This window comes from Pseudorasbora parva, chromosome 13 (assembly GCF_024679245.1).
Source record: "Pseudorasbora parva isolate DD20220531a chromosome 13, ASM2467924v1, whole genome shotgun sequence".
NCBI classification, from domain to species: Eukaryota; Metazoa; Chordata; class Actinopteri; order Cypriniformes; family Gobionidae; genus Pseudorasbora; species Pseudorasbora parva.
The window spans coordinates 6,104,170-6,122,615 of NC_090184.1; the positions used below are offsets into that span (position 1 = coordinate 6,104,170).

Below are 18,446 nucleotides of genomic sequence, written 5' to 3' on the forward strand. Positions count from 1 at the left end.
TCCATTTACCATCTCTTGAAGCATTGAAAATACATTTTGGTTCAAAAATAACCAAATTCAGCATTTGACTTTATTCAGCATTGTCTTCTCTTCCTTGTTTGTGTTCAAACCTCAAATAAAGATTCAAAAGGTTGTGAATCAGTGAATCGTTCAATGATTTGGATCGCATGCCAAACTGCTGAAATCACGTGACACTGGCGATGCGAATCATTGATCGATTCACTGATTCACAACCGTTTGAATCTTTATTTGAGGATTGAACACAAACAAGGAAGAGAAGACAATGCTGAATAAAGTCGTAGTTTTTGTAATTTTTGGACCAAAATGTTTTTTCGATGCTTCAAGAGATTCTCATGAACTAACTGATGTCTCATATGGACTACTTTGATGATGTTTTTATTCCCTTTCTGGACATGGACAGTATAGTGTGCATACACTTAGATACGCTCTCGGACTAAATATAAAATATCTTAAACTGTGCTCTGAAGATGAACGGGGGTCTTACGGGTGTGCAACGACATTAGGGTGAGTCATTAATGACATCAATTTCATTTTTGGGTGAACTAACCCTTTAAGTAAATGATTCAATGACTTATGGGTCCTGCACACTGTGCGATTTTTCAAAATCCTTTGCGAATGTCCCTTGTCAGACTGTACGAACATGATCGCCATGTCACACTGTAAGATCTCAGTTGTCATTAATGTCAGACTGCACGATAGTGAAGGCGCGCTAAAAACGGACGCGCGCAAGAAAACTCACCCAGAGTTTTATATCATCAATGAATGACGCGTTCAGTGACAGTGAGCTGCATTACACACGGGACTGAAATGCTGGCTACAAAGAAATCTCTAACTCTCGTTTTGGTCATAGTTTGTCTTGGAAAAACTGAGATATTTGACTGTCGTCGTAGGAGAAGTCACACTGCAGGATTCTGTGCCAAATCTTCTGACACTGCCAGAATTTCGTCTGAGGTAAAATTTGATCGCAGAGCTCATTAATCGGCTGCCGGTGAACATGTCAAACTAACGACCAAAGACGAAAAACCAGACGAAATTCTGGCAGTGTCAGAAGATTTGGCACACAATCCTGCAGTGTGACTTCTCCTACGACGACAGTCAAATATCTCCGTTTTTCAAGACAAACTATGACCAAAACGAGAGTTAGAGATTTCTTTGTAGCCAGCATTTCAGTCCCGCGTGTAATGCAGCTCACTGTCACTGAACGCGTCATTCATTGATGATATAAAACTCCAGGTGAGTTTTCTTGCGCGCGTCCGTTTTTAGCGTGCCTTCACTATCGTGCAGTCTGACATTAATGTCAACTGAGATCTTACAGTGTGACATGGCTTACATCGGGGATCATGTTCGTACAGTCTGACAAGGGACATTCGCAAAGGATTTTGAAAAATCGCACAGTGTGCAGGACCCATTACATTTACGGTAAGACATTTGTCATCGATACAATCATTATTTGAAGCACCAAGTTACTTTCAAAAGGTAATTTACTCTATTTTGATCGCCACCATAGACATCAGTGTTAATATCTGAACTATAAACTTTTATCCTTGTACTTCTGTGATAATATGAATATTTGTAACACAGAAATATGATACTTAGTGATTGAAAAGACTTTAGTTGGTATATACTGTACAGATTTAAATGTTCCGGTGTGATTTTGTCAAAGGTTTAATAGACACCGGCAAATCGTTGTCATTTAGGAATGAGATTTTAAGGGTGGCTGAATTAAGATTGCAATCTTTTAAAGATTAATCGTGCTGCTCTAATCTAGATCACATTATGGTATTATAGGGTTTCAATTACACATGTTATTGCATCACACTCATTGTACCACTCATGTGAAATTTGGTTTTATATTGCAACAGATCAAAGAATGACCCATTAAATGAATCATAAAAAAGTTTGTTGGTCCGTACCTGTGGTCCCACTGGTAAAACACACAACAGCCAGATCTTCAGGTTTAGGAGGCTAATACAATAAAAAAAAGAAGAAAAAAAAAGAATCATAAACCATTTTAAACCTTGATCAACATCCCTCTACAAAGTAAAAGATTAAGGTCCACTTCATGCGTTATCTCTGATCGCGAAAATACCAGGTGTAAATTCCCTCCGAAACGCCTTCGAGACGGATTGCAATCCAATCGCACAAATACTTAAGGTGGTTTGAAACACATTCAAGATTCAACGTACCATATGCACGAAACGTTATTAAAAACTTCTGCAATGATATAAGCCAGCTGGAAAACGTCCGGAGTGTCACTTTTTGGAGTGTCAATATCTTCAATGTCCTTTAGTAGCTTTAACTGCATCAATAGTGCAGTAATACTTAGTTTACAATCCTAATGTAGTCACTTAAATAGTCAGGCCTAGCATTAATTTACTCTTTCAAACGTAAAATAACAAAAAAAAGACACGTCCATCAGTGTTCCTCCACATCAAAATTCAATTCGACCATTTTTGTGTGAAAAAAGTGCCAACACATTGTAAATTAAAGACTTATTGTGCACTTTGGTTAGATTCATTGAAGAAAAATGGGAAGTGTGTTGAAATCAGTGAGCTTGCACTGCACTAACTCACAGCTTCTGTCAGTGATTATTAAAGGGAGAGCTTTAGCTTCAGCTAAGTTATTATTTTTCATGAGACTTTGTGAGAGCTTCATACTTCACCTTGATAACATTTATTTTTAAACCTAGTGATTTTATGTTTAATATTTATTCCACATTAAATCTTATGGAATAAATATTAATGGAAATGCCTAATTTGAGCTAATAAATGCTCCTCTACCACCATCTCCTGGTTATAGTGGCAATTAATTTATTTTTTGTTTTTAAATAAATGTTGAAATATTGAAATGTTCAGTTTTACAAATGGGGACAGAAAGATGAACAAATAATGTTTTTGTGTCCAATTACAGACACCGTGTTTTTTTTTTTTTATTCCAATGTTCCCATTAGCGTTATCTTTATTGCAATAAATAAAACTGGTTTATTGGCAAAATTAGGTAAGTGTGATAACTGCATTAAAGGTGTAGTGTGTTGTATTTATGAGGACTATTGACAGAAATGCAATATAATATACATAACTATGTTTTCAGTGGTGTGTAAAGACCTTACATAATGAACTGTTATGTTTTATTTATTTTATAATGAGCCATTTCTATCTCCATACACCGTGGGTCCCCTTACAGTAAAATCACCATTTCACATCATGTTTCTACAGTAGGCCTAAATGGACAAACTGCTCTACAGAGCGCTAGCTACTCTCTCCGGTCTCAGACGATGACATTTTGTCCTGTGTCGGCCACCGTAGCTTCTCTATGTGCTTCGAAAGGGAGGGGTGAACAGTGGATGGTTGCAATTTGCAACCTCACCACTAGATGCTGCCTGCTAAAATTCACATTATACAACTTTATACACATTATACAAATACAACATTAAAAAGTCAACCATTAATGGTTTTCTGTCGATGTAAAGTACAGAATGACAGCTAACAGTTCATCAGAAATGCTAGATGGACGTGCTGGATGGTTAAACTCACATCTCGCTGTTTTTTCCCAGTGTCTCGGCTTTCTAAAAGTGTGTCGCTCCAGTTAAAAAAAAAGTGTCTCTAGACCAGGGGTTCTTCTCAGCTCTAGCCCTCGAGGTCGACTTTCTTGCAGAGTTTAGCTCCAACCCTGTTCAAACACACCTGAACCTAATCAAAATCTTCAGAATTACTAGAAAGTTGCAGCAGGAAGGCGAGTTTAATCAAGGTTGGAGGTCAACTCTGCAGGAAAGTGGAACTTGAGGGTTAGGCCGGAGACACACTGCAAGCGTGGCGTTTCTGCTGCGTGTCAGCTGCAGGGCGGCTGCGCAGGGTTTTCTCTGTCTTTGCACACCAGAAGCGTGTCTGACGCGGCGCTGCTGCTGCTGGGAAGCCCTATACTTCATGTTAAATATAAATATATTGCCTATTGATACAGCAAAGACAACGTCGGCAGTAGCCTGACCATACATGGTATTGATGGCAAAATAGGCTACAGAATATTTCGTTCTGTAGGCTATTGACAGGTTTAATATTTCAAAATCGATAATTATGTTGTTTTTTATTATTACAATTAGGCCTATATCTGCATTGATGTTAACCTACAGACTTTCAAACATGAAAATGTCATTTATTAATATGTATGCGTGTCAAAATGGCATATAAACATCTTTTCCTATGCTATTTTGCCTAGAAACGCTTCCAACACGCTCGCGTGTCGCGTGAAAAATAGGCGACTCTTCTATTTGAAGCATGCACGCGTGTTCCGCGCGGCTTGGACCGCGCGTGAGCCGCGCGGCTGACGCAGGCAGTATGCAAGCGCTAACCGGTTAACATGGGAGCCGAAATAAAAACGGACACGCCACGCAGCCGAGACGCTCACGACACGCTTGCAGTGTGTCCCCGGCCTTAGAGTAGAGAATCTCTGCTTTAGAAAAAAAAGTGTGTGTGTGTGTGTGTGTGTGTGTGTGTGTGTGTGTGTGTGTGTGTGTGTGTGTGTGTGTGTGTGTGTGAATGGTCCTTTACAAGCTTACAGCAGCATGTCTGTGAATGTCTTGGCAGTAACAAGTCTCTGTACTTGACAACAGCAGCAACAGAGAGCATAGCAGATCTAGTCAGCCAAGACCAAATACATTAATACTGTCACATCCATCATCATGCTGAAACTACTCCCAGAGTTATCATAACTGAACTAGAAAAATGGAGAAAAACGAAACCGAGAGCTCTTACCACAGGTGGTTTTAAGTTTTCTCTTCCCAGATCCTGCAATGCATACACACACACACAACGATTCAGATTATTGGAGCATGTTTTACAAGAAAATACTATTTCAGTCTCTCTCATTTGAGATATAACATGCAGACTTAATGTTCACAATTCAATGTCACAAGGCAATGATTACAAAAACCCATGTTTGCAGTCCAATAACTTCATGTTCACCTGATTGATGCCAGCGTGAACATAACACGAGGATAATAATAGTCTTAAAGGCCTCTTTAATTGTAAGTATCAGAGAGAGGGTGGAAATTGGCCATGAAAAAGTAAAGAAAAAGACTGCTCAGTTATTTTAACTACATTAAATACTATCCCTGACCATAATCTGTGAGAGCTGTAGTATCTCCACACCGCACTTCCTTGCTTTCTCCAGCAGGGCGGCGCTGAAGGGGTTAAAGAGCACCAGACAGGAGAGCATGGGGGTCACACCATTCTCCTTGTTCTTTAATAGAGATTCTGCCTTATCCTCCTTATCACAGATCACCATAGAGATCTCCGCTGGAAAGCGATATAAGGCAGAGATGAAGCTCAAAGAGTGCGGTGATGTAAATTAGACCACTGCAGATTCGTTTTGAGAATGAGGTCATGAGCCTGTTTTACTCACCCAGGTTCAGGATGTGAACCATGGCCTCTAATCCAAGCGTATCATACAGAGGCACCAGCGCCATGGAAAACGTGTAGCAGGCCAGCTCTGTGATGACCCACTGCAGCCAGCAGAGGGAGACAAACAAAGCAGGAACATTTTAGAAACATCCAGGTCTGATCCGGCCGGAGAAAGATCTCTGTTAGCATTCCCGTTCATCTCAATGGCAGTGTGACTATCGGAAGTATGTGACTTGGCTCACAGCCATTGATTTAACGGATATTTCACTTTTTATTTAATGAAAACATAATTGCAATGAAAAAGAAATCATTACAAATTGCATTAGAATTTGAGTGAAAAGTTGAGCCGAAAAAAGTACATGAAAATCAGTATAGTTTAACATTTGGTGTATTCCCATTTGGCAAAACTTGTTATCCAGCATGATTTGAGAACGATCCAAAGAACTTTGCTTCAATGGAAGAAGGAAAATATTACCTTTTGCAGTTTGCTTTTTAACTCTCCATCAGCTTCTTTGGATATGTGAATGGTGAAAACTATACTTAAGAATCTAAAAATATAACTACGGTAAATAAGATATAAAGACCCATTTTGACTAAATGTGGATTATCTTGAATAAAATCATTTTCAAGTGTATCCACAGAATCAAAATGTTCAGGAGTAGAAATATTAAATTCTAAAAAAATATATTCTTGACCTCTGACCACGGGAGTGTTTTTCTGAGGTTCATGATCAACATCACAAATCTGTGACAAAAGAAATAGTTCAAAATCTTAAATATTTATTTTTTCCCCAGGTTGAAAATTATAAAATATTAAAATACTTAATCCCAGATTATCTTACATTAGTTTTTTCAGAGGCAGAAAAACTTAAATTTGATTAAAGATTATTAAAAGCAAACTTTGTTGGGAATCACTGCAAATTTAATTAGAAATTTTATTTTATTTTATTTTAAATTGTAATAATATTTCACTGTACTACTGTTTTACTGTATTTTTGATCAATTAAATGACATCAATTATTTGATCAATGGTTATGTTCCCTGTGTTTCAGTGAAGGAGACGGGAAGTCTGAAATCTATTAAAAATATATAAGTCTATTTGATTAATACTTGTACAAAGTATAAGTCTATTTGATCAATTATTAGTTATTAGACACTTCTTTTAAAAACATTTACCAGTAACATTTGGAATAACGTGCACTGATGAATTGTTGACAATAATAATTTACCTCTGGTCTGTTTTGGGCAAAGATGCCCACAAACTGCTGAGGGTTTGGTTTGCATCCTTTTGCCAGCAAACCTGATCCCAACACCTGTGCCCTTTCTGCGACCTGTAATGTACGCAGTGTCATTTTTGGTTTATTACATGATTATTACACAGTAGTAATTGTGTTATATAACATGCATTGCTCTTACCTCAGTGTAAGAGATCCACTGATAGGGCTCTCCGGGTCTCCTGTAGCCAAGACACGGGCCGTCACCTGCACAGCTCAAACAATACTGTTAGTTATTACTCAGAATACTTAATTCAGACTATAAAATACTGTGGTCATAAATATATATCAGGGCATGAATTTCAGAGTGAGATTGTGGGCATAGCGCATATTTTTGCTCTGCTCCAGGTTTCACGCTTATAATGCGGGAAAATCCAGCAAAAATGTATTTAGTACAGCATTTAGGTTGAATGAGCAGGTTTATCCACACAGATTATCAGTAGTAATTTGAAAACTTTCTTAAGGCTTGTTCGCACCAGGACGATCATCGCAAACACTTATCACCAGAAATGTAATGCCTTGTGACTAAATAAAAGGTGCCAATGTGAGTGTGCACACCGGTAAATAAAAGCGTTTTTTTTTTTTTTTCTCAAGTTTTTTTTTTGTTGGTTTGACGTGCAGCAGTAAAAACTGTCCGACCGATGAGATTGGCTTATGCTCCTGAAGCTGCTGAAGTTACAGTAAAACACGACTTGGTGGCGCTCAAGCACAAAACGGTCTTGCCGAGCACACATGGACACCTAAGAAGACGACAAAGAGGAAGTACGTGGATGACGAAGAAGATGCAACGAGGCAAGATGAATGTAAAGCCCCTGGTCTTTTATATGTCTGAACACAGAGAACATGTGGATGACAAACATTACAGCGACTACACAAATATCAATAAAAGAAAGTTATGGAGAGGAATTAAGAGGAAGTGAGTTTCCGTTGAATCGAATCCTTTTTGATCTGCAATCAAGTCAATAGCTCCATCTCCTGTCAGGGAGTGAATTTGCACGTTCACTCGGCACCTCACCAGTGAAAAGCAGCGCGTTGAAAAATGTTTTTAAAAAACGCAGGCGATAATCGTCCTCGTTTGCATGAGGCTTTAGACATAATTTAACTCTTTCTCTCAAAATGCAGAATAGCTTCAAATCTCCACATCAATCGCATCTGCACTATGGCAAATTGTCACTCTCCAAATCGGACCAGTGCCACTAAAGTTTATAATTTGCCTATAACGTTTTTTTTTCTTCAATTTAAACATTCAAGCGATTTCAAACTATTCAGACCGTTTTCTGAGTGCTCATACTCCAAGCGCACACATAAAGCCTCCTTACAAACAGCTCACAAAGACCGAATTCAATTATTTGCATGGCTAATAGTGCTTAAATGGTCAAATACACACAAATTGATGTACGACGAATTGCCCATCTTGGTGAGTATTCACATAAATACTGTCTATTATGAACAAAAACGCATATGTAACAATATAATGGATGAGTGCATTCAGTCTTAAAGTGACAGCAGCCTAATATATGTCTGATAAAACAACAGAAAAAAAGACAAAAAAAGACAGAGAAAATCCCTCACTGCTCTTGACTGAACCTTTATAACTTTAATTGTAAGGATTAATCAGTTATTTTATTATATTTTATTTTATTTATTTAGTGTTATTTTATTAACATTACCCTTCTGTAGTAGCCTGGATGCCTGAACTTAGCCGGTCCCACACATTTTTTAGGTCGGGCTAGTTCGGTCTGGCCTCGCTCCATAGATGATTAATTATCCCCGAACAGAAACTATTTGGACCAATGAGATCATCAGGGCGGGCTTTAGACGATGACGGACAGATGATCAACAGTAACGTAATCATCACGTCATCAAAGGGGCTTGGATTATATTTACTCAAATCCTAAACGGAGAGCTTGTTTGTATATGCATTCACCTTTACAATTTCTCTCAAAAGATATGATCATGTTGGGTAATTTCTTTGTGTATCATTCAATTCTTTTATTTTGTTACAACACCGGCAAAGATCGTTTATTCCAGCGAGTGTGCAGATAGGGCTGCCAAGTTTTTACAACAAAACCCGCTAACTACTAGCCCAATACAATAGTTTCTCTGGGAGTTCTCCAGAAAGAAAAAAAAGGTGTTTGGGGTTTATTTTGGCAAGGTTTCCTGCTAAAATTCACACTCACGGTTCTATATATCACATAATAGTCGCTTCAATCCGCGGACATAGAAAACATCCGACGGGAGAAGAAAAAAAACGCGGACTTGGCAACACAGTACAGTTGAGCTCTGTTGACGTCGCTTCGTTGCTCTGATTGGTTGTTGGTCTATCCAATAGACCCTTTTACAGCCCACGTGATCAAAGAGTTGCGTGCGCAGTTTGGCAACGGAAGTGGTGTTGTTCCCTAGTGGATCTAACGTGTGAGCAACTCCGAAAGTTTATCAAAACGGTTTCCCAGCATCAAAATGTCTGGCTGTTGCGTTTTCGGTTGCACTAATCGCTATTCCACCAATGGGCTTAAGTTTTATAGGATTCCGACAGGATCACGGCCGTTTCAGAAGAACCGGTGGTACCTTTGGCTGCAGGCGAATAATGCATTGATTGGAACGAGGACATAAAAATGCTCACATAAAAAAAAATTCATTTGTAAAACATTTACTGCACTTGAAACTTAATTATTTATAATAAACCTCCCAACATTGGCTACCACTGGTGTGTATGTACCCCCCATCCCCAGATTATCATATCAATAATCACAATTTCATTTGTAATGATTTTATTAATAGTTTAATTGCAAAATAACCATCTGAGAAATGTATGCAAGCTACATAGTTGCTATTAAAGTACTATAGCATTACAAAATTACACTTTAAACAGAAGTGTGTTGACACATACGAATCAATAACAACATAAAATGTAAGGAAAAGGATAAATGTATGTGTGAAGAATAAGAATAAATGTAGAAAATTGTATTGGACATTCTGTACATGCCCACAGACAACGTATTCATAAGCATCCAGTGATTTATATGCTTGTCTCGGGTGTACACGCTTGGTTTCTCAACTAAATACGTATATATCCGACCACTAAGTTATATCTGTCCATCTGCTAACGTCTTCTATCCACTCCACTATAGTACACGGATCTGGTAGCCGAATACCATTTGATAAAGTCAACTTTTTAAAATAACTTTCTCGGTTTCTGTTGCTTAATCCGCTCATGTAGCTTGACATGCTGCTGATTCTCGCCACAGTTTGTTGCCAAAATGCGCGCGCATACGTTGCTACGTCATCATTGTATACAAACAGTAAAAGGGTCAATTGAGGTCTTTCCTGGTTGTTGAAACACACCCCGTAATCACAGCCCAATGGAGCATCAGACTCTGACTAGAACGGAGTATGACCACCTCAGGCTACTTGTCACATGCCTGTCCTGTCTTGTGTGCACATGTGGGTTTGTCAGTATGGCCTTTGTGCTTCTGTCATTGTCTGATCCCTCCCCCTTGTTATCTGATTAGTGTTGATTTCTCCCACCTGTTCCCTCTTGATTTCTTCCCCTTATAAGCTCCTTGTGTTTGTCAGTCTGGGTTGGATCCTTGTCTCATGTTTGCGTCTCCCCTTCCTCCTGTGATTTCTATTTGGTATGTTTGAGTTTTTGTTTTATGTTCTATTATGTGTTTCAGCCCCCTCGTGGGTGTTTTGTTTTGTATTTGTTTCATTTTGACAATAAATTATCATTTTTCTCCTGCACTTGAGTCCTCACACCATTTCCATCGTCTGTGACGTAACATAAGGATCCAACCCTAGAGGATTCAGCAAGAGGATTTTTTTGTTTTTGTTTTGTTTGTTGTTTGCTCGTTGGACTATGGAGCTAACCAGGTGCGTACAGGTGATGCGGCAGGTGAACTCTAAATACATCCGCCAACAGGGGGCGGGTGTAAGAGAGTTCGCCTGTCAATTCCTCAAGGAGGTGCATCACCTGTACCTTAACGACACAGAGAAGGCAGAGGTTTTTAACCTCTGCCTGGACATGCCTCTCAGTCCCACGGAGGTGGAGAAAATGGGGACTCCGGACTTTTGGGAGTTTGTGGACCGGCTGGACTCCAGTCCCTCTAGGACCAGGGTCCGGATAGCTCCGGTGGTCCCTGTTCCGGTGGTCTCCAGACGGAAGAGGAGAAGGAAGGCTCCCTCCGTGCCTGCTCTGGTGGTCCCAATTCCGGTGGTCCCAATGCCGGTGGATCGCGTTCCGGTGGTCCCATTGCCGGTGGATCGTGTTCCAGTGGTCCCTTTGCCGGTGGATCGTATTCCGGTGGTCCCAATGCCGGCGGAACGTATTCCGGTGGTCCCAGTACCGGCAGATCGTGTTCCGGTGGTCCCGAAACGGAGGAGGAGGAGAAAAGCCCCCTCCGTGCCTGCTCCGGTGGTCCCGATTCCAGGGGTTCCAGTACCGGTGGATCGTATTCCGGTGGTCTCTTTGCTGGCAGATCGTATTCCGGTGGTCCCAGTACCGGCGGATCGTGTTCCGGTGGTCCCTGTGCCTGTGGATCGTGTTCCGGTGGTCCCTGTGCCGGTGGATCGTGTTCCGGTGGTCCCTGTGCCGGTGGATCGTGTTCCGGTGGTCCCAGTGCCGGTGGATCGTGTTCCGGTGGTCCCAGTGCCGGTGGATCGTGTTCCGGTGGTCCCAGTGCCGGTGGATCGTGTTCCGGTGGTCCCAGTGCCGGTGGATCGTGTTCCGGTGGTCCCTGTACGGGTGGATCATGTTCCGGTGGTCCCAGTGCCGGTGGATTGTGTTCCGGTGGTCCCAGTTCTGGTTGTTCCTATGCCGGTGGACTCTGTTCCGGTGGACGCCGCTGGGCCGGAGATGCCTCCCAGGCGTCCAGCTCTCACCGCGCCTCCCAGGCGTCCAGCTCTCACCGCGCCTCCCAGGCATCCAGCTCTCACCGCGCCTCCCAGGCGTCCAGCTCTCACCGCGCCTCCCTGGTGCCCTGCTCTGCCTGCGCCGCTGAGGCTTCCTGCTCTGCCTGCGCCGCTGAGGCGTCCTGCTCTGCCTGCGCCGCTGAGGCGTCCTGCTCTGCCTGCGCCCCTGAGGCGTCCTGCTCTCCGTGCGCCCCTGAGGCGTCCTGCTCTCCGTGCGCCCCTGAGGCGTCCTGCTCTCCGTGCGCCCCTGAGGCGTCCTGCTCTCCGTGCGCCCCTGAGGCGTCCTGCTCTCCGTGCGCCGCTGAGGCGTCCTGCTCTCCGTGCGCCGCCCCGGCGCACTGGCCTGCCCGCGCAAAACCAGCACCCTGCTCTGACCGCGCCGCCCTGGGTGCCTGAACTTTGTGGGCCACCATGGCCTCCTGAAAATTTTGTTTTCCCTATTCCCTCCTTGTTGACCCCTCCCTTGTTTGTTCCTTCCTTCTCTGTTTCCCCTGTTCCTCCGGTCCTGCCCTGGTCTGTCCCGCCCGTCCCGCCCGTCCCGCCCTGGTCTGTCCCGCCCGTCCCGCCCTGGTCAGTCCCTCCCGTGCCCCCCTGGTCAGTCCCTCCCGTGCCCCCCTGGTCTGTCCCGCCCGTCCCTAGTGGAGCGTCTGGTAGCCGCTCCTTAAGGAGGGGGTAATGTCACATGCCTGTCCTGTCTTGTGTGCACATGTGGGTTTGTCAGTATGGCCTTTGTGCTTCTGTCATTGTCTGATCCCTCCCCCTTGTTATCTGATTAGTGTTGATTTCTCCCACCTGTTCCCTCTTGATTTCTTCCCCTTATAAGCTCCTTGTGTTTGTCAGTCTGTGTTGGATCCTTGTGTAATGTCTGCGTCTCCCGTTCCCCCAGTGACTTCTGTTGGTATGTTTTGAGTTTTAGTTTATGTTCTATTATGTGTTTTGCCCCCTCGTGGGTGTTTGTTTTGTATTTATGTTTTATTTGTTATAAATATATATCCTTTTCTGCACTTGAGTCCTCGCACCATTTCCTTTGTCTGTAACGTGACACTACTTCTGTAGTATTCCTCTACCTGAATAATACTCTTAGGCCTACCTAGCCTGTTTATTTCGTTTGTATGTTTATTTATTTGTGCTACTGCTTGCAATTTGTTGTAAATGGTTATTTTATTACCAAGTGTTGATTTAGCAACATTTTCATTTTCCGAAAACAAAACTGAAACCCTGTATTTTATATAATGAGTATGACTATTAGCTACTGACCTGTATAACAGACTGATTTTTAATGTTTCTCTATGTGCTGTGTCCTGATCCCATCCATCCCCAATTCACACACCATTTGTCTGCTGTTCTAAAATAATTAGTCTTTTAGCTTCAGTCCAGATGTTTTCTATGTTCAATGAATCCCAACACACAAAAAAACTTCAAACACAAGCCATCGACTACAAATCTATTTCACAATCCCTTGACTGAAGGACGATACGTGTGATGAAAGCATTATCGATCCGAGAAAGCCTTGCAGAGCACTGCAGTAAACGAAAAGAAAGGGAAACCGAGAAGCCGTTGAATTCATCTAGGGTCAACAGTCTGCAGAAACTGAAAGAGTCATTCAAAGTGTTTGTCTGTACAATTACACAAACTGTTCTCAAGCTTTTCCAAGAGGACAAGAGACACTGTGGCTGTGTTTGTTTGAGCGTCACACAGACCTGCTATCCGCAGTCCTCTCTGGAACATGTCGTATGCCGTCTTTGTGTCCTCGTAGTAGAACTCCAGCAGATTGTCATCCTTCAGTAAAGCGGAGCGCCTACAGCTCTGGTCTCCCTGGAAACAGACGCATGTGTTAATATAGCATCAATCATTATCATAACGGATATGCAAAGCTAGTTCAGTATACTGTGTACAGTATAAACATTTGATACATTTGCAAATAACATACTACTTGTGTAGCAAACTACCCAAACATTCAGTGTGTGACCTTCCATTTTCAACGTGACGGATACAGCAGAAACAATGTTAAATATGTTTTTAATGCCTCTTTCTGGAGCTGAAAAATATGGCTTTAGTTGGTCTTGCAGTCTGAGTAGACTAGTCTGTTGGCTAGTTTATCAAGGGGACTTTGGCCACTTTTCAACTAAACAGGCAGACCAGCTTAAATAGCTCAGCTGGACCACCTAAAGACCTGCTTGACCAGGAAGACCAGCTTAAATCATTGAAGACCTACAAAATACATACACTTAAGATTTCAAGTTGAATGAACTCAAAATCATAATTAATTAAAATAGCTTACTCTGGTCTTGCTTTGATGTGATTGGACATTCAACGAGTTCTGTCTGGAAACAAGAACTAATTCACTGATTGGAGGACATTTACAAAAGGCGGTCCTTTTCTGTTGCTGATTCAAATTAAGATGGAGACTTTTTAATTGTGTGCAATCTTAAAATCCGTAAGTAAAAATTTGTAAGTTACTAAACATAATAATAAAATGTGAACTAACTTATAACTAACCAGACTGACTTTATTTCTGTTTTAATGAAAATAATAGTTTCGCTGGAAGTCACCACGATGGAGATCAGTGTTTGCTTTAGTTGGGCTCTTAACCCTTGACTGTATGATTTTATAATATAATGTTTCTCTGGCTGTTTTGTGTTTGTGAGACACATTTGGGAAGGAACACAAAGAGAAAATATCATCAAGTGATGCTGTTTAATCATTGACGATGATAACATCATCATGTATTGGCAGCAGGGCTTGACATTAACACCCGCCAACCCGCCAAATGCGGGTAGATTTCAGCTGTGGCGGGTACGGCAGCCACTCCCACTAGCCACTTGGGCGGGTTGAATATAATTTCAGCCTACAACCAAATGAAATGCGAAGAACGGCGTATCACAAAATTCAAATTGTATTACAATTCTTTATCGATCAACTTGCAGTAAGTGAAGGCGGGATAGGTGGAATCGCGCTGAAAGACACACAACAGAAGCGTGCAGAAGCTCTGTCCACGCGCAATCAGTTCTCCTTGTCAGTGTTGGGCAGTAGCATCGCTACATTTCTGAAGATCAAGCTCAAATTGGAAACACAACTGCCAAGTTGCGGATATACTTCACTTTCTACGTTCCTTTCTGCCTTGCGCAGACGCGCACAGATGTGCGCGAGCCTTTCAAAGGACTCCTTTAGCAATGAGCACGGAAAGACGGGTTCGGCGCATGCACTGGATACGCGTGCACTATCTAGTTGACGTTTGTTCCCAGGCTCTCAGTTCGCTGTTGCACGCGTGTCATCCGTGCGGTTACAAAAGAGAAATCGTCTTCAAGTTTTAAAAGAATCTATTGTGTCGCTTGAATAAACACCTCTTATTAAAAGCATCGGGGTCCAGCCTGGCCACCTCTTGATATGAATGAATTAAACTTTTCCATGGAGAACACACACACAGACACAGACACACACAGACACACACAGACACAGACAGACACAGACAGACACAGACAGACACACACACACACACACACACGTTTTGTTTTTTGCCATGTTGGTACTGTTTGGAGCAGGTATTAATTATTTTGCTACTACTTTGAGCTGAGTTGAGTTGTAAATTAACTTAGTTTCCTGCAAAAGTGCCTAAGTCTAAATTGAGCATAAATGCAAACACATATCATACACATACAGATGAGCATACACACGCTCTCAATACCTGGTTTTGTTAATATTATGGATCATGTTTTTGTTGCCAAATTGATTTCGACAATTTTTGAATAACTGAAAAAGTATCCATGTCTACCTGCTTGAATTTTCTTGATCACTGAGATAACATTGATTGGAATGAAGTTGGTTCAATGTAAAATTAAATAAATAAAAACTAGCTTAGATGTAGTAAACTACTTTTGCCAAGTTGCTGTAGCTTAGCTTGCTACATTTCCTAGGGGGGTAGCTTCAGTGTAGTGAAGCTTCATTTAACGTAGAGTAGGCTCTCTCACTCTGCATGTGAAAGTTTGAAAGGGTTTTAAATCTTTAAAATCAAGTAAAATGACTCAAAATAGTAATTTAGGCATGCCAAAGTCAACTTTAAAATGTAATTTCAAAACTGCAAAATTGTGGCCAGTGAAAATGCTGAGTGGTTAGTAACTTTGGAAAACCACTAGCCACAGAGGCTGGTGAGTAAAAAAGTTAATGTCAAGCCCTGATTGGCAGAATCCCTGATCTCATGCAGAGTCTAATGAAATATTAATACACATTCCCATGAGATTCTTTACTCTTGTGGTAATTGAACAATTTATTATTGTATTTTTTGTGCACAAAATGTTTTAATCTACGGTATTGGTTAGACAGGCACAGACATCAAGAATCTGTGTATGAATCTCTACAATGGTGACAATTAATTATTTTATTTTTTTAATCCGATAAACAGATCAACTCTGAACATAAAACAAGCTACAAAAACATCAGAACAAAAGAGCAAAAGTAAAAGCAAATAGTAAGAATCAAAGAAAATGTGTCACAATTCAGATGTATAATTTATTCATGCTGCAATGCATGCTGAAGTTTTGATTGGTTGTACACAGCATGGTGTACTGAACTTCTGGTGTACCCAGTTAGGTGAACTTAATAATTTAAGTACAGTGAACGTGAGCACCAAGCTAAGTGAACCTAAATATACAAGTTTTGGGAGACTCCATTACTCAATTGAATTGAGGGAATGAGTTTACTCAAATCAATTGAGTTCAATCAACTTATTAGGGTTTTCAGTGTTTTTCTGCAGGGTTAACTTATTATTTGATCCGACTACCAAAAGTTAACTTATGTGAATCAATATACCATTTCTGCAAATGGTTTCAAATACTATATTTTGACAGGCACATTATGAACATTATATATTAAGAGTATAACAAGCAATTAATCACTATCAGTATTATATATATATATATATATATATATATATATATATATATATATATATATATATATATATATATATATATATATATATATATATATATATATATATATATAATGTCTATACTATTATAGAGTTAATTAATATGTTGAATTAACTTTTATTTTATAGTTTCAGACTTTATTTACATTTTAGTTTGTTTTAGTAATTGTCTTTTGCTTATATCATTTGTATCAGTTATTTTATATTTCTATAGAGCTTAAATTTGTTTGTGTGTGTTATTAATTTTAGTACTTCAAATTTATTTTAGTAACATTTATATTTCAAGTTTCAGTTCATAACGACACTGTTACCTGTACAGGTATAGACTGGGCCTGCAGGTCACATGGAGGCTGGATTGGTCGAGGTCTGGTCACCAGCCAATAGGTTGTGAGAGAGGCTAGCGCTCCAAGCCCGATGATAGAGGATGGAGAGAGGGACAGAGAGGAAAGAGAGAAGGACGAGGGGAGAGATGGAAGGAGGGTCTTCAGATTGTCCATTTCAGACTTCCCGTCTCCTCCACTGAAACGCAGGGAACGTAACCACTCCTGAAACTGCATAGCTGTAAGAGAGATAGATTCACTGCCATTGCCATCATCATAAGAGAAAAATGAATCATATTCTCTCATATTTTACAATTTTCATTTTTTGAGTGAACAATCCAATTGACACATGCTTTGGTATTATTGTGTGTAACACTATATTTATAATACGTTTCATTTATGCATTTATATTTAATTGTATTTCATTTTTTAAATTAATACTCACTATATTTGCTTTATTTTTGTGAAACAACAAGCCTGATTCCACGTGTGTGATTTCTGTGGCATTATTAGCATTAAAAAAAAAGATTTTAAAAAAAGATTTTAAAAAAAGATTAAAAAAAGAAAAGAAAAAAAAGAAATACCGATTGTTCAAATGGTTTTTAAACAGGTAGTCCTGTCCTAAACTTGAGTGAATTAATGTAATGCCTGGCCCAGTCGGGCAGCTCAGACAGATACATTACTATTCTATTTGGTGATAGTGATACAGAAATTCACATTTAACCATAGAAAACATCAAAACAACGCTTTCATTCTATTTACTGGTGTTGAATAGGCTGAATTGGTCTTTTAATAGCAGCTCCCCAATAACCAAAAATCATAAACAATAAAAAAATCAAATCAAATAAAAAGATAATCAAATGGTTAATAGTTAACAGTTTTCAAATAGTTAACAGGTCAATGACATGATGAGTATATTTTTTTGTCAAAGTGCATTATTTCCTTTTAAAATTGCATTTATTTTTAGTACATTTAAATAAATCAGTAGTTTTCTAAAGCTGTTGAGAAAATTCAAAACCTTTTCCAGCAATTTGTATATTCTCAAATCTCTCACAAAACAGTCGGTAAACCCGCTAATAAAACCCACAAAACATATTAACACTTTGAAATATTATTTAACAACTGAAACTTGTTCAAACACACTATTCATGACCCAAAAATATGCATTACATCAGATTTGATAAGATTTATAAAACCTTTTTTTTATTTATTTTTTATTTGTTCTGACAAGTACTAACACTTTTTGGTCCTCTTTTTTTAACAACTGAAAATGAATGGTAAAATCTCCATAATAAAGCAGGGCTGTCAATGTTAACACGCAAATAATTAAAACGTGATTAATTACAAATCCTTGACGCAACAAAACAATTTAACACTAATAACACAAGTGAAGTACTGAAGCACACAAAATTGCATCGTAATAATTTACGTCCCACAGTCATACAGTTAGATGATCTTAGACGTCGAGAGCATCTACAATGGCACAAGCACCAGTAAACCTGGCAGGTGGGATTTTCCATTCAAACCATTTAACCGGATTTCGCTTCTCTGTTTGCGATCAAATCATTTTAAGCCGCTAAACTCTGGGAAATCTTTTA

The 18,446-nt window shown here is 40.1% G+C and overlaps 1 protein-coding gene across 1 annotated transcript in view; it reads right to left on the minus strand.

The window, feature by feature from the left end:
- acsl2 (acyl-CoA synthetase long chain family member 2) overlaps window positions 1-18,446 on the minus strand; it is a 72,176-nt gene that overhangs the window by 26,635 nt on the left and 27,095 nt on the right. The window contains exons 2-9 of the mRNA XM_067413037.1: window positions 16,840-17,087; window positions 13,302-13,416; window positions 6,833-6,897; window positions 6,646-6,747; window positions 5,419-5,518; window positions 5,134-5,312; window positions 4,770-4,802; window positions 1,935-1,986 (exon numbers count right to left, since the gene is read on the minus strand). Of these exons, the coding sequence (XP_067269138.1) occupies window positions 1,935-1,986; window positions 4,770-4,802; window positions 5,134-5,312; window positions 5,419-5,518; window positions 6,646-6,747; window positions 6,833-6,897; window positions 13,302-13,416; window positions 16,840-17,085 (892 nt within the window). The 5' untranslated portion in view covers window positions 17,086-17,087. The remainder of the gene's footprint in view (window positions 1-1,934; window positions 1,987-4,769; window positions 4,803-5,133; window positions 5,313-5,418; window positions 5,519-6,645; window positions 6,748-6,832; window positions 6,898-13,301; window positions 13,417-16,839; window positions 17,088-18,446) is intronic.